General features: G+C 40.2%; 1 protein-coding gene across 2 annotated transcripts in view; it reads right to left on the bottom strand.

Moving 5' to 3' along the window:
- Positions 1-1,347: 1,347 nt before the first annotated feature.
- Positions 1,348-14,807, bottom strand: part of MCF2L (MCF.2 cell line derived transforming sequence like) — a 244,967-nt gene continuing 231,507 nt past the window's right edge. Inside the window, exons 23-33 of one of the 2 annotated variants that reach the window (XM_029910503.1) lie at positions 13,832-13,924; positions 12,420-12,498; positions 12,193-12,259; positions 10,898-11,013; positions 10,324-10,416; positions 9,312-9,371; positions 8,941-9,015; positions 4,712-4,839; positions 3,895-4,007; positions 3,645-3,748; positions 1,348-3,525 (exon numbers count right to left, since the gene is read on the bottom strand). In XM_029910503.1, the coding sequence (XP_029766363.1) occupies positions 3,446-3,525; positions 3,645-3,748; positions 3,895-4,007; positions 4,712-4,839; positions 8,941-9,015; positions 9,312-9,371; positions 10,324-10,416; positions 10,898-11,013; positions 12,193-12,259; positions 12,420-12,498; positions 13,832-13,924 (1,008 nt within the window). In that variant the 3' untranslated portion in view covers positions 1,348-3,445. The remainder of the gene's footprint in view (positions 3,526-3,644; positions 3,749-3,894; positions 4,008-4,711; positions 4,840-8,940; positions 9,016-9,311; positions 9,372-10,323; positions 10,417-10,897; positions 11,014-12,192; positions 12,260-12,419; positions 12,499-13,831; positions 13,925-14,807) is intronic. The other variant, XM_029910505.1, reaches the window with a different exon arrangement.

Genomic DNA, 14,807 nt, shown 5'->3' with positions numbered 1-14,807 from the left:
GAAAGGGAAAAGGGTTTTGGAGACACAGGAAGCATTCAGGAAAGAGATAAGCAGGCTTTCATAGCAACAGGGTGGTCTGATTTAACTGCAGGATGAGCCAAGATCAGAAAGAGCTAGCTACAGGACAGAGGGGGCACCAAGATTATGAAGAGAAGCCATGTGCAGGAGATGGAATCTGGCTCTGTCCATGTGGAGAAGAGGACTCTGCCCAAGTCCAAAGAACTCTGCAGAGTGGTGAGGAACCTGAGCCAGGGAAATGCATTTAGGTATATTTGTTATTTTGTATAGCTCTGTGTATTTCCCATTCTAAGTAAAGAGTAATAGAGTTTTACAAACCTGTGCAGTCAGTCTGTAGGTTTTCACTACTGTGTATCCCTGAAGAGGTAAACTGTAAACCCAAAAGCTCACACCTTTGGTGGGATCCTGGGGAATACGCACTAGATGTGGGGGAAGATGACACTAATTCCAGGAACTAGGCAATCAGGCTTCAGGGTACCCCCCTGCCACGAGAGCATCAAACACAAGGCCTGCACCCGGAGTGCATGCCTACAGGCCCAAAGCCAGGGACAGTATCTCAACTCTGCCCAGCCCCAGCAAGCTAAGGGCATGTGGGAGTCAGCATTTGGATCCTCTCATACCAGTCTGGTGAGTGTCCAGCAGGGGGAGCTCAACCAGATCTGTGAAAGACACCCCTTCCACTCCCCAAAATTAAACCAAAACAAACATTTGCAACAAGCAGCGAAGAAATCTGGCTACTGTCAAGCCAACCTGGCAGCATCTTAAATTTATTATGCAATCAGCAGGCTGATCCCATCTCCCCAGCCCTGTGGAAGTGACAGAGAGTTGGAAGAGCAAACCAGGGGAGAAGTAGGAATGGAATTCTGAGAGGTGGATTAAATGAAGAGAGCAAAAGGTTTGGACACACAAAGATTTGGTCTTTCAAAAGGCTCATTCTGGTAGAATTGTGAGGGCTACTCCTAAGGTGTTAGCCTGGCTTTTGGAGCCAGCCATTACAGCCCTGTTGATTTCTACTGAGTACACCTCAACCCCGATATAACGCAACCCGATATAACACGAATTCAGCTACAACGCGGTAAACCAGTGCTCGGGGGGGGGGGGCGCTGCGCACTCTGGAGGATCAAAGCAAGTTCGATATAACGCCGTTTCACCTATGACGCGGTAAGATTTTTTGGCTCCCGAGGCCAGCGTTATATTGAGGTAGAGGTGTAGTTATGATCTTACATGACGCACATCACAATAGTGTCTGAGCACCTTGAGACAATAAAGCAAACAGCACCTCCATATTGAGGACATCCAGCAAGAAATGCTGAAATTTATTCATCCAACTTTCATACATCCAATAAAGACCTCTGATTTTGTACTTATAATTTACAACAGCTGTAGAAAAGGAAACGGTGAAATGTGCTGTATTAAAGTGCAATGGTGTGTATAAGGTCACAAAAATAATGGAAAGGATGCTGCAATGAGACAGCTGAAAGGACAGTCTCATTATAGGACTGTTTGAGAGCAATATATTTAAGTAAATTATGTTACAGATCATTTACAAAATAACTTACAAACAAGAAGGCAAACCAATATCTCTGCACATTGTTATTTCATTATCACATATCAGGCTAAACAGTCCTGGCTAGCACAGTTTAGGATAATTTAAGAAGGAACGGATTAATCATTTTTTGGAAATGACGCATAAAGTAAAAACCCTGACCAGCCTTCATACTGCAGTATTGCAAGAAACCTAAGTATTTATGAATTGTAAAGTGACACATTTTCAGCAGCATGAAGACTATAAATACATCTTTTACATTGATATATGTATATATATACACACACACACATATATATATATATTTATTTATACACACATTTATGCACTGGCCACAGCCAGCTGCATTTTGATTGTAACTGGGACAGGAATCGCTTCAGGAAACTAGAAAAGTAAGATCATTCTTTTGAGGCATTTCTCTTTTAGCTGTTCACATCGAGTGTAAAATCTAGATTTCTTATATTAAGTTAGACTTCTAGGTGCTGGGCACCAGCAGCTCCCATTGATTGCAACAGAAGCTCACTGCGCTCAGTGCTTCTGAACATCAAGCCCTCAACACTCCAGATTATTTTAAGTACTACAGTACACAGACCAGGAAAAAATGATACTCCAGTATAAGCAAAAAATTTCAAAATCAATACGCTGTTTGCATTTGTAAGGCTGAACTGCAAAGAATATCTGAGGAGGTGATAATTTACAGTATACCCTGAAAAACTGTATGTTTATGATTTCTCTCCTTTTAAAAAAGGATTTAAAATATTTGTCCACAACATAGTTCAGATTTTTTTTAAATAAAGTTATTGCCGCCACCCTCCCATTTTATAGAAAAAAAATACACAATTGTTTAAATTTTTTAATCCTTTTGAGTAAATCTACAAACATACATCCTTAGCTAAAAGGTTCAGGTTTCTAATCCTCACAATAAATCTTCAGCATTAGGAAAGCTCTTGAGTTCTATAGTGTAGCTAGCATAGTTTCATTTGCCTGTAACCATCTTCTAACTGTTAGAGCTGAAGATAACCACATTGTAGTACAAATCATTACGAAATCACTTAAGTAATACAAACATTTTGTGTTTCAATGTGTACCTTAGTAATGAAAAATAATTTTGTATCAAATATGCTATTAAATTGCCAATGTTATGTAAACACGGTGATTCTTGGTAAAGAACTTGGTTCAGAGGCCAAAATACCTCAAAAATGGCCATTGGACACAGTAAAAAATGCTGGAAAAGATAAAATAGTCTTTTCTTTTGATGCTGTTGTGGTCAGTAAATTGTCCATTTCTTTTGCACCACAGCCTGTGAAGATGCATTTTACTGCAGAAAGCACAGTGCTAAAAATTCAAGACAAGAGAATGGCTGGATCTACATTTAATTCCCGGTTATTGTAAAAGACACTCCATATACTGCATTAACCCAGAAGTATCCTTACAGAAAGATATTTGGGAGAGTGAACTGTAAACTCAGATTTCTTATCCTTATTTCTATATTATACAATTATTTTTATTTTACAATAGGATTTACCACAGAGGAACACATTCTTGTCTTGTCCTGTTCTTCTTCTGGTTGTGGTAAAATGGTGTGTCTGTAGAAATTTGATGGCAATATCCATGGGGAAATGTATGTTGAGATTCAGACTTCAGATCAGAAGCTTCTAGAAGATCCCATTTCAGATCATTTACTTTTCTTTATAATCTCAGATTCCACATACTTTTCACTGAGCTCTTCCTAGGGATGGCTCCATAAATCACCATTTAAAACATGAGACAGGCAACACATACATGCTGGATCTCCATTTCAGTCCAATGTTCAGAAGTCTGCATAAGATGCTGGAAGTTCACAGGCGACTTGGGGAAATGTTAGCATTAGCCCTTGATGTCTCAGAAGCTGGTGCTGCCAGCATTGCAACTTTCATTATAACTTGATGATGAACTCAAAGTACTGCATCCAGTGCCTGATTCTGGAGTAGGAGGGAAAACAATCACAAGAAACATGCTATGTCATTTGTTCTTTCAAAATGCGACCTATATACATGTTTAGCTAAACTGACCATTGCCACATTTACAATTAATCTCTTACCAGAGCTGCTTAAAGACTGAGCTGATTTTGAGTTGCCTATGAGCATCAATAAATTGTTGGCTGGCACCAAACCTTCTTTCCCGGTGCTCAGATTCTTCACATACCTAAGAAAAGAATTTTACTGTCAAACTGTTTAAATTTTTAAAAATATATTCTTTATACACACGCACAAATTCTTCAGAGTATATGACATCATAATTGATAAGGTACTTGTGAGCATTTTCAAGCAGCTACACACAATTTTCCATACCAAAGTCCGTCCTCTCCTTCACGGATCAGCTGAACGAGGTCTCCACTTTTCACTGCAAGATCTTCAGAACCTCTTTTGTCATAATCAGTCACAACAGTGTATTTACCAGGAGTCTAAATGCACAGAAGGAAAAACAAATGAACAAATTAAACTGTACAGTAAAAATAATAGATATTAAGCAGATATTGACTTTTGTACCGCAGGGGTAATTTTTTTTTTTTTAAACCACAGTAAAGTCGAGGTGAATATTTACTTTGAGGGACAATAAACGTTGCTATTCACCCAAAATGTGAAGTCAGTATATGTATTCTCACAAACATCCTGAATGACTTCCTGAGAAACATCTGTACATCTCTCCATTATATCAATTAATTAAAAACAACCAAACAACCAACCCTCATTCAGGTTCTAAACAGGAGATAAAATTTAAAGTCCAGAAAAAGCTTAGGTGAACCAGTCAGGGAACCAGAGATTTATATATGCTATTTCATTGGATAATATTGTTTTCTAACTCACTATTATTCATTACTGAGGCAGTAAACAATAGACACCTGTGTTACTTTTCACAGTTCTTTTGTATGTAATATAAACAACTGCAGATGCTATGAGTCCAAATGACAAAAAACTTTCACAAGGCACTTATGCAAACCCAACCTTAAATTGAAATCACCGTGAATTTTGCCTGATTAAGGACTTCGAGCGTGGGTTTTTACGTTTTGCTGCAAGTTCAAACAAAATTCCCATGTACTAGATATTTTTACTATATTAATTAGCAATACAAATTTCACTAAATCAGTAGGAAAATATTTCTGGTTACCAGCTTCATCTCTCCTCCCCCTTCTCCTTCTTCTTCCTCTGCATCTGATGAATTAAGTGGGTCCTCAGCACTAGACCAACCATCATTTTCTTCAGAGGCATCAAGTGACTGAGATGTTTTAGCCCAACCTTGGTAAACAAATAGCCTATAGTTATTAACTTTGTGAAAATGTCCCAGAAACAAGAAAAACTCCCACTGACTTCAATGAGACCAGGATTGCACCCAAAGTCTGTAATAGTTACTTACATATCAAGTAAGAAATAGGAGGAAAATGTTATGTTGGAAAATATTTATACCCTGGGGGCCAAATTCACTCCTGGCACAATTCCTATGAAGTTGTGCTATTTTATGGCAGTGGAGAATTTGGGCCTTAATGTTTTTAAAAAGAAAATAAGCAGAAAAGAAAAAGTTCCTCTGTGTGTTCCCCCCCCGCCCCCACACACCCTCATCCCCACCCCCACCACCTCCCTAGGTGTACGGCTGTTTTTCTTCGGAGGCAGTAGAAATGGAAATTGCTTCCAATTTGTGCGTTGCTGTTGCTGAGGGCTAGTGGGTAGGTGTGACATCATCAAAGAAGCTTAACTGGATAATCAGATGGCAGCAATAGTGGCCTGATTTTCCAAATTGCTGAGCACTTGCAGTTCCCACTGAAGTCACTGACTTCAGCCCCTTGGCAGATCAGGTTGTTATTGTTCAAAGCCAAACTGGGGTGACAAGCTGCACAGTAATACTACGAGAATTGATCATGATTAAAACTGTTGCAGTAACCACCCCAGGAACAAAGATGTATGTATCACATTGTAAAGCGTTATTATTTTTCTCATGACAAGTAATGCAGGCTAACCCATTTAACTTATTTACGACGCTGAATCACATCCAGGGTGCACAACTCGCCGTTCCAAATAAAATCAAACTAAGGTTGCTTTTCACTGAGGTCAACAGGTCCTTAAAAGAACAAAGTAACCACAAACATATGCATGTGGTTCTTAATCATAAAAGCAAATCATGATAAAACAGATTAGGAAAGTTTCAGAATTAATTTTTTATGATACATTTCTGTTCAGGACAAACGGTTACATCATTAATACCCAGTGAAAAGAATGACAGGAGGAACATTCCCCAAGCCAACTCTAAATATAAAAACACGATAATAATCAGTTATACTGGGGGGGGAGGGGAACCCAGCATTTTTGCTTTCCATGGAATCTATGAGGCAGTTTATTTCCTGCACCATGTGTCCAGACAATACATGTTACAAAAAGTGTTCTAGTACTAGCAGAGTAAAGCCAAAACAATCTCTAATCCACAGCACACCAAAAACACAGGTTCATGTGGCCCAGGACTGATACTTTACCTTGCCTGCGCTGGGCTGCTGGTAGAAGATTAGAAGTACTGAGCCATTTGGCCCTGTCCAATGTTAATACTGAACTTGCATCTGTGAAAGAACTGAGTAATAAGTTCCTGCTTCATTCCACTCAAATTTCATTTTTAGCTTAAAAGTTATCTTTATTGCTGGGCTTGTGAGATGCAAATAGAACCCTTTTCATTATTTTTAAATTAAAAAAAACAATATAATAGAGGAAAGTAATTTTGCGGTCTGTTCCTGGTGCTCAATTCTTCCAGGCTATCATTTACAAAAACAGAATAAAAACAAACACAGGGGACTAAACTTGGTGTTTGCCAATTATCACTCTGCTCATATGTTGCATCCTGTTTCTCCCACTCTTTGTGGGTATTGACTACCTCTTACCATGTGTTCATACAGCGCCCAGTGCTACTGGGTCCCAAATCTTGGTTGGGGTGCTAGACACTACGGGAATTCAGATAACAGTAGTCAGGTTTCAGAGTAGCAGCCGTGTTAGTCTGTATCCGCAAAAAGAACAGGAGTACTTGTGGCACCTTAGAGACTAACAAATTTATTAGAGCATAAGCTTTCGTGGGCTACAACCCACTTCTTCGGATGCATATTGAGTGAAACAAATATCGAGGAGATATATATACACACATACAGAGAGCATGAACAGGTGGGAGTTGTCTTACCAACTCTGAGAGGCCAATTAAGTAAGAGAAAAAAAAAACTTTTGAAGTGATAATGAAGGTAGCCAAGTACAGACAGTTTGATAAGAAGCAAGTGTGAGAATACTTACAAGGGGAGATAGATTCAATGTTTGTAATGGCTCAGCCATTCCCAATCCCTATTTAGCCCTGAGTTGATTGTGTCTAGTTTGCATATCAATTCCAGCTCAGCAGTCTCTCGTTGGAGTCTGTTTTTGAAGTTTTTCTGTTTTAAGATAGCCACCCGCAGGTCTGTCATAGAATGGCCAGACAGGTTAAAGTGTTCTCCCACTGGTTTTTGAGTATTATGATTCCTGATGTCAGATTTGTGTCCATTAATTCTTTTGCGTAGAGACTGTCCGGTTTGGCCAATGTACATGGCAGAGGGGCATTGTTGGCACATGATGGCATATATCACATTGGTAGATGTGCAGGTGAACGAGCCCCTGATGGTATGGCTGATGTGATTAGGCCCTATGATGGTGTCACTTGAATAGATATGTGGACAGAGTTGGCATCGGGCTTTGTTACAAGGATAGGTTCCTGGGTCAGTGTTTTTGTTCAGTGCTGTGTGGTTGCTGGTGAGTATTTGCTTTAGGTTGGGGGGTTGTCTGTAAGCAAGGACAGGTCTGTCTCCCAAGATCTGTGAGAGTAAAGGATCATCTTTCAGGATAGGTTGTAGATCTCTAATGATGCGCTGGAGAGGTTTTAGTTGGGGGCTGAAGGTGATAACAGTAGTGTTACTATTCACGAAGGGTAGCATTTGAGTTAAAAATAAAAAAAACAGTCAAAAGTGATTCTGCATCCATGTTGGGGAAAAACACAAAAGCCCACAGAATTTCCAAGAGTGATTTCTTATTATTTTCAGGCAGGACTAGCCCAACGCTGACAAAACACCAAACTAGAAAAAAATGCCCTTTTTCCCAAAGACCTGTCTGCCTGAGGAACCTTAGAAAGGAAGCAAAAGAAAAAGGCAGAGAACCTATGAGAAAAGAGATTGCTAGAAAAGAAATCAGTAGGAGGATATAATTCAGTTATAGGGCCTGATTTTGATTGAACTTGCACCAGTTTTACACTAGTCATTTCAACTGAGTGGCACAGCCCATCTATGCTCCCCAGGCTTTGGTGGGCAGAGGGAAGGCGAAGCGGTGGAAAGGCAAAATGGGGATAGAGGTGCGTGACAGGGGGAATGGCAGGACATTTTTAATTTAGTTTCTTGGTTATTTTCTTTCTCAAATCAACAGTCTATTCAAGGATTGTATTTGAAATCTTTGCTGGGAGCTCAGGATAAGCAGCTTGTATTATAATGGTACAAATGGAAATGAACAAACTTAATAGGACAGAGAACCTCAATGATATAACAGTATCATTGTCTTAGTGTTTTCTAAGGTACATGCTTTCTAAAAACATGGCTGTAGGATCTAACTCATACCCAAATATATGAATTAAACATTTCTTTTCATCAAAAAGCAGAAGCTGTCATGTGAACTGGATCTGGATTATCTGACCCACCAGGAAAAAAAATCATTTTCTCTCCAAATCCATATAGAGTTCTACAGAGGATAAGGTACTGGACTACATCCATTTTCCCTTCTGACTCTGCAACAGACTCCCATAGGACTGTCTTCACCTCTCCCTGCATCTTCTCAGGGAACCCCCCTCTTAGAGTTCCCAGACCCTTGCAAAGACTCCTGAGCAAAACTTTTCTTCCTTGTAATATCCTCAAAGTCCAGACCTTTCATACTAGCTGGGAAGTCTAGAAGGTTTGGCTGGTTTCCTACAGAGCTCAGATGTCACAGACCTTCAGATTCCACATGTGTAGAGGCTGCGTACACACTTAGAGTGCATTGAACACCCCGCAGCATAGGCAAAGTGAATGCTGTTGGATAATGCCACACCTAAAAGCCTGCAACACCAGCTGGGCTTTCACATGGTTAAAGACAAGGTTGAAGAAACCTTGGAAAGTGGGGTTTGGAAGAAGAGACTATTCTGTAGGGGAAATACTGCCTGAGAGAGTGTACAAGAAGGGTATGGAACCAGTGTCATGGAAAAAACAGCGGATGAGAATACTGTTGTGCACACACTATCATATGTGCATCCACACTTATTTGATATGAATATTACATTCGAGATCTATGGCTTATTGTGGAGTAGAAAAGGTGTTATCACTCTACCTCTTAAACCAAAAGGAGTTGGATCACTCTTTACTTCATGTCGTTTAGCTTTTTTGTCAGGGCTGGTAGGAGAAGCTGCAGTAGGATGAATAGGCAAAAAACACAGAAGAGAGATATTGAAGAACTGGAAAAAACAGAATAGGCAGATAGCATGCTAAATACCTTTGAGTTTACACTGGAATATAGTAAATGGTTTCTGATTAATGGTTCGAGCTAAACTGGCAAGGACATTTTTACAATTATGGATACAAATATATGATTTTTTTTCTAAAAACTGTAAATCAACAGAATACAGTTAATCTGCATTTTAGGTGCAAACATTATATTAACATGATCATTTTATTTTGGAAAAACTAATTCTACAGCAATACCTGGTCCTGTCAGAAGGATCATTGGCAATGTCTGGTTTTTAGCAGTAGGAGATGGAGTTTCTGTCAAGGCAAGCATGGAATATTAGTGCTTACCTCATATGTGCTTTGAGTATTTAGACACACTATGCTGATACAGTCTCTCCAGAAAGAACTCAAAGGTAATCAGGGTTTAAAAAGACGTGTTAAGAGGGTGCTTGAAAATCATGTGTTCTACTAAGTGGTGTCATATTAGTGCAATGCAGACTATTTAAAGAGAATCATCCAAAACAAGAAGGACTCTACAAATACTTTCTTGCTTCCTGCTGCCAAGTAAATGCATCTCGGACTCAGACCAGCTCCTGTTTCAGAGCAAAACTGAAGACCTCTTTTGAAAAGAACTGAATTCTTATTTCCTTATATCCTTGCAAATAGCAGCACCCCATGCACAGCCTTGCATTAAGTACTACAGATTTGATTAATAAGAAGTCAGTAAGAAAACACTTCTAACAAAATATTGGTTCCCTAGTGGTTTTAATACAGATAACCCAGAGCAGATACACTGATGGTGGAGCATGTTGCTGCTCATTCACTCAGAGGGTAGGCAAATGAGCTTTCCACTGCTACCCTCCTTCAGTGTTTCCACTGACGATGAGCAGCTTAAACGCCTCCTGGGGCCTCCATGGAGGGAACTGATATGTACATAAACTGGATTCAGCACTCCCCCCATGTCATTCTGACCACTCCACTGTCCTGGCTAGCACCAGGCCCTAAAACACCCCATCACCAAGTGCAAGGGAGATTATAGGCACTTGGTACTGTCCACCTCCCCCAGTGGACTTTCTACCTCAGGGCCCTTTGCGAGGGTCTATGATAGCAAAAACCAACTTAAACTTGGGAGAGGAGCTAAGCTATATATCCCTATATGCATGTATATATTCACACTGAAACACACACACACACACACACACACACACACACACACCCCAACTGCAGCCTTGCTTGGAAAACAGAATCTAGCTTGTTAAAAATTTACCTTTCTGACTTTTGAGGTTAGTAAAGCCCTGAAGTGTAAAGCGCTTTTTTGACAGTGCAGAGCATTCTGAGGTAGAACTAATTACTGTATCATCTACAAATGAAGAGAGATGAAAAGAGAGAAAGGGGAGATATACATGAAAAGGTCAAGGCAAAATCATCCAACACTATGCCAGGGAACTAGCATTTTGAGGGAGAAATAAAAGACAGAAAGTTCACGCATTGCAGAAGAATCCAAGCAACAGTTTATCACCACTGTGCAGACCTTTACATTTAGAAGTGGTCTAGTGGCTGAACTCAGTGATGGGAACCAAATCACAGAGGAATAAAGGGCTCTTCATCAGTACATTCTCGGCAGGGTTTTAAGAGAGTTTTGAGGTAGTGTCAAGACATTTGTCCAGTAAAAGAGAAATCTGGGAAACAATCAAATCTGAGGGTCTATCTACAATGCTGGCTCTGTAACAAAAAAACCCCAAGAGCATACTCCTAGCTCTCACTTTACATTGGACACTCTCCATTCCCCCTTGGTAAGATACTCTGTGCCAATGGATAATTTAATTGTAACGGAGACTCACCTTTGCCTTTCTCGGGGTACTTTGGTGCTACTGAGGTGACACAACCTTCTGGACTTGTGGGATCAGTTTTTCTCTCTTCTAGTTTTTTGATGGTTCTTCCCTGGTTCCTTGAAGGACTGTTTATCAGAAGACAATTAAGACAATAAACCTCCTGTAGTTCTAAGTCTGAACAGGGATGGCAGATATCTGCCCCTTCTGCAGGCCACAAGGCTGCTATTGCTCCTTCCTGCAGACATGCATACTGAAGAGTGTGCATGGAACACAGCTTCCGCTCCCTGGAAAGCTAGGATGGGGACGGTCACCCAATGATTGCAACCATGTGTGTTATGGTTGCTGCTGTGGCTGAGAAAGGATTCAGCACTCCTCCCCCCACGCCCCTAGTCTGGTGATCTCTGCCTTAGCAGAGCCCTGAACATCCCTTCTGCTAAGAATGATGGACTGAAGTCGGCTTGCTAGCTGTTACCACTGGGCAGACAGGCAAGTGGTGAAGGAGGAAATACAAATGGAGTTGTGGAACCAGAAGGGGGTCCCATCTCAATGTTAGATTCCAGGCTGGGGAGGAGAGGGCTGTCTCTAGAACCCTGTACAGCTGGCATATTTTCCTTGTGGGCTGAGGTCCCCATCTTTCTGCACCCTCTATTCCACTTGCGGAGGGGAAGGTGTTAGGACTCAGAGCGAGCTGAGTCCTAGGGAGTAGGCTGAAGAGAGCCTATCACTGAGCTACAGGTTATATAGTAGGAGCCCTGTAAACCCCGCACTGGAACCAATTAAATGCCTGGTGAAGGACAGTGTGGGTGATGGGTAGGTAGTGCCCCTCCTCAGTGTCAGTGTAATAAAAGTTGTGGCCTGCTGTTTAAAATCCACGTTTTAGTTGTCAGTTCACTGCTGTGTTCAAATCAAAGATGTATAGTACATTTTTCTTTATTTCTTGGAGTTTAATATACAAATTTTTACAATAAAATATAATAAATAATGCTATATTCTGTAGACATGCAATCTGGTATGTTTTGACACATATAGGTGTGCTAGACTGAGCTATTTTCTAGTTCATATCACTGCTGTTAGCTCTTCATTTAAAAAAATACATAAAAGTTCAAAAGGTATTTAAACCCCAGGTCTATAATTCTACAGTGTAGAAAAGCAGCAGCACCAAAGAAAAATTAAGAAGTAAAATGTATAGTAGAGGCACGTGGACAAAAGAACTACAGATGAACATCGTTGGTAAGCCTAATATATTTTGTAACCATCTGCTGTGTCTTAGCCCACCAAATTGATTTGATGACGTATTTACTTACCTTGTACAAGTTGGTGCAGGTATAGGTAAACTGTGTGTCTGTTCTAGTGTTCTGTGCTGACTAGCTTCTGCGAGAAAGAAAAATACCTATCAAATAATTTATTTGTACTCGGAGCCTTTGTATTCAGATTTTTTTTTTTTTTAAATACACAGACCAGATGTAGAGAATGGGGTTTCCAGTACAAAACTGCACTGTGTAGAAGGAAAGAGATAAAGAGAATGTTTTACCTCTGCATGCCTGTAGTTGGCTAGTTAACACTTTTCTAATTTCATTTACCCAGGTAGCTTTAATTTCAGGGGTTGGTGCCTATCACAAAAAAGAAACCAGTGATCAAATACTGAAAGCTAGTTGCACTAAACAGTGCAGGCAAACACACACCTAGGAAGAGCCCTAAAGAAAAGATAAACAGAACTCTCTCTCAGGGCCTTGGGGGAAGGGGAGTTATTTTAAGTTTTTAAGCTGGTCTGGGAGGGGAGGGGGGAGAGACTGGAGCTTTTGTCACTGGCATAGAGACTTCATTTCTCTAATGAGAAAATTAACAAGACTTTTTTATGCAAATTGTTTTTGTGAAATGTTGGGAATCTTATATTTTTCATCATAAAGGCCTGGATCCTGCAAACACACACATGCTGACTTTTACACACCTGAGCAGTGTCACTGAAGTCAATGGGTAGCTCAGGTGTGTAAAGTTAAGCACATTTATAAGTTCTTGCAGGATCAGGGGATAAGTTCACACAGTTTTACTCCACTTTTCGGTCAATGACATCGGAACTGTGTCACAAAACTACTGGGCTGCAAGCTGTAGATTAGTAGGTTATAAAATGAGACAACACTTTTTTTTTTTTTTTTTTTAAACACGAGAAAGAGTGTCTCTTCTGTTTAAAGTACCTTCTGCATTCACCTCTGCGTGTGGGTTCTATTTTCGTCTCATTATACCAGTACACAGTAATACAGTAAAAAACCCATTACACCGTGTAACATCTTACATATTGTGTCCCAAAAAGCTTTATAGTGTTGAATAATACTTCACTTTTTACCTTCATAATTTATCAGAAGAAGAGAGAAATTAAGAGTTATATTTTTCCTTTTTCCTGTCTTTCTGCTGAATGGCTCCTATTACAGTAAGTGGGCCACATCCTTAGCTGGTATAAACTACTGTAGCTCCATTGACTTCAACTGAGCAGTAGTGATTTGCACATATTGAAGATCTGGTTAAACGACTTTTACACACATTCAAAGACCTTTATGCACAAACATGAAAAATGCTTCACCAGGCACTTTTTTTGTGAATCTGGATTGTATAGTGATGTATATAGGCTCCATTTACTTCCCTTATTGGAAGTCAGAAAGCATTACTGGCTAATACCGAAACCAGAAAAGAGTCTCACAACTTTTAATCCTCTTCAGGCTACACAAGACTTGCTGCACATGTCTCTACTTAGGCTCCTTGTCCAAGTGACATTGCTAAGACAAACAATTTCTGTAAGTAGGAGCAACACTTCCAAACATACAGCAGGTGTGGAAAGCACCTCACCATTTATTCTGTGAAAGTGCATGGCTCAGAAATTAAAAATGATCAGTACGTAAAACAGAAATATAAGCCAATGAGTTCATTTAAACTGAAGTGAAGCACCATTACCTGAATGATGTAAACTTCTTCCCTCGCATTATACCAGATTTCAAATTTCTTTGAGTCACCTTTAGCGTTCTCGGTTATTCCAACAGCTGTCATCTGGCAAACACAACAAACTGATGTTGACATGCTTAATATCAATTAAAATAACGGAGGCCCATTAGTCATCTTCTTTTATCCCAATACACTGAACTGTTTAAACTTATTCAGCAGAGTAATCTTTTCATCACTGATCTGAGGTTTTGCACTCAAGACAAAAGAATATATTGATCATGTACAACCCGCGCATTATGCAGTTGAAGCAGGAGAGATTTAGGGCTTTACTCTCAGCTGTCACCAATGTGTCAGGATGAAAGGGGAGATTCTGTAAATTAATCAAGGCAGACCCATAAATTATCTCATATTTAAGGGCCAGATTTGGACACCCTTACATTTTGGACGACCTTATTCCCCTAGTAGTCCCAATTACCAATTTAACATGGATAAGGGGATCGCAATCTGGACTACATTAGCCTAATATGGTTTTGTAACTCAAAACAGAAGATATTGGAGTTAAAAAAGGGAGGCTATGGAGAGATGGGGATGACAGGAAGGACACAGTAAATAGCATAAAAGGCAGAGATTATAACAATATTGGCCAGACTTGCTTCAAAGTGCAAATTCCATACTGCAAAAAATTCTTAAGGGGTTTAAGAGAGCAAAATATATTGGGCACATAATGGGTATGTCTTCACTACCCGCCGTATCAGCAGGTAGCAATCGGTTTATCCGGGATCGATATATCGCGTCTCGTTAAGACGCGATATATCGATCCCCGAACGCGCTCACTGTCAACTCCGGAACTCCACCAGAGCGAGCGGCGGTAGCGCAGTCGACGGGGGAGCCACGGCCATCGATCCCGCGCCGTCTGGACCCCAGGTAATTCGATCCAAGATACTTAGACTTCAGCTACGCTATTTGCGTAGCTGAAGTTGCATATCTT

The sequence above is a fragment of the Terrapene carolina genome, unplaced genomic scaffold (genome assembly GCF_002925995.2).
Source record: "Terrapene carolina triunguis isolate 2854851 unplaced genomic scaffold, T_m_triunguis-2.0 Scaffold21, whole genome shotgun sequence".
Classification (NCBI taxonomy): Eukaryota; Metazoa; Chordata; order Testudines; family Emydidae; genus Terrapene; species Terrapene triunguis.
Note: the sequence above shows the minus strand (reverse complement) of the source record. Positions and strands in the feature narration are given on the sequence as shown.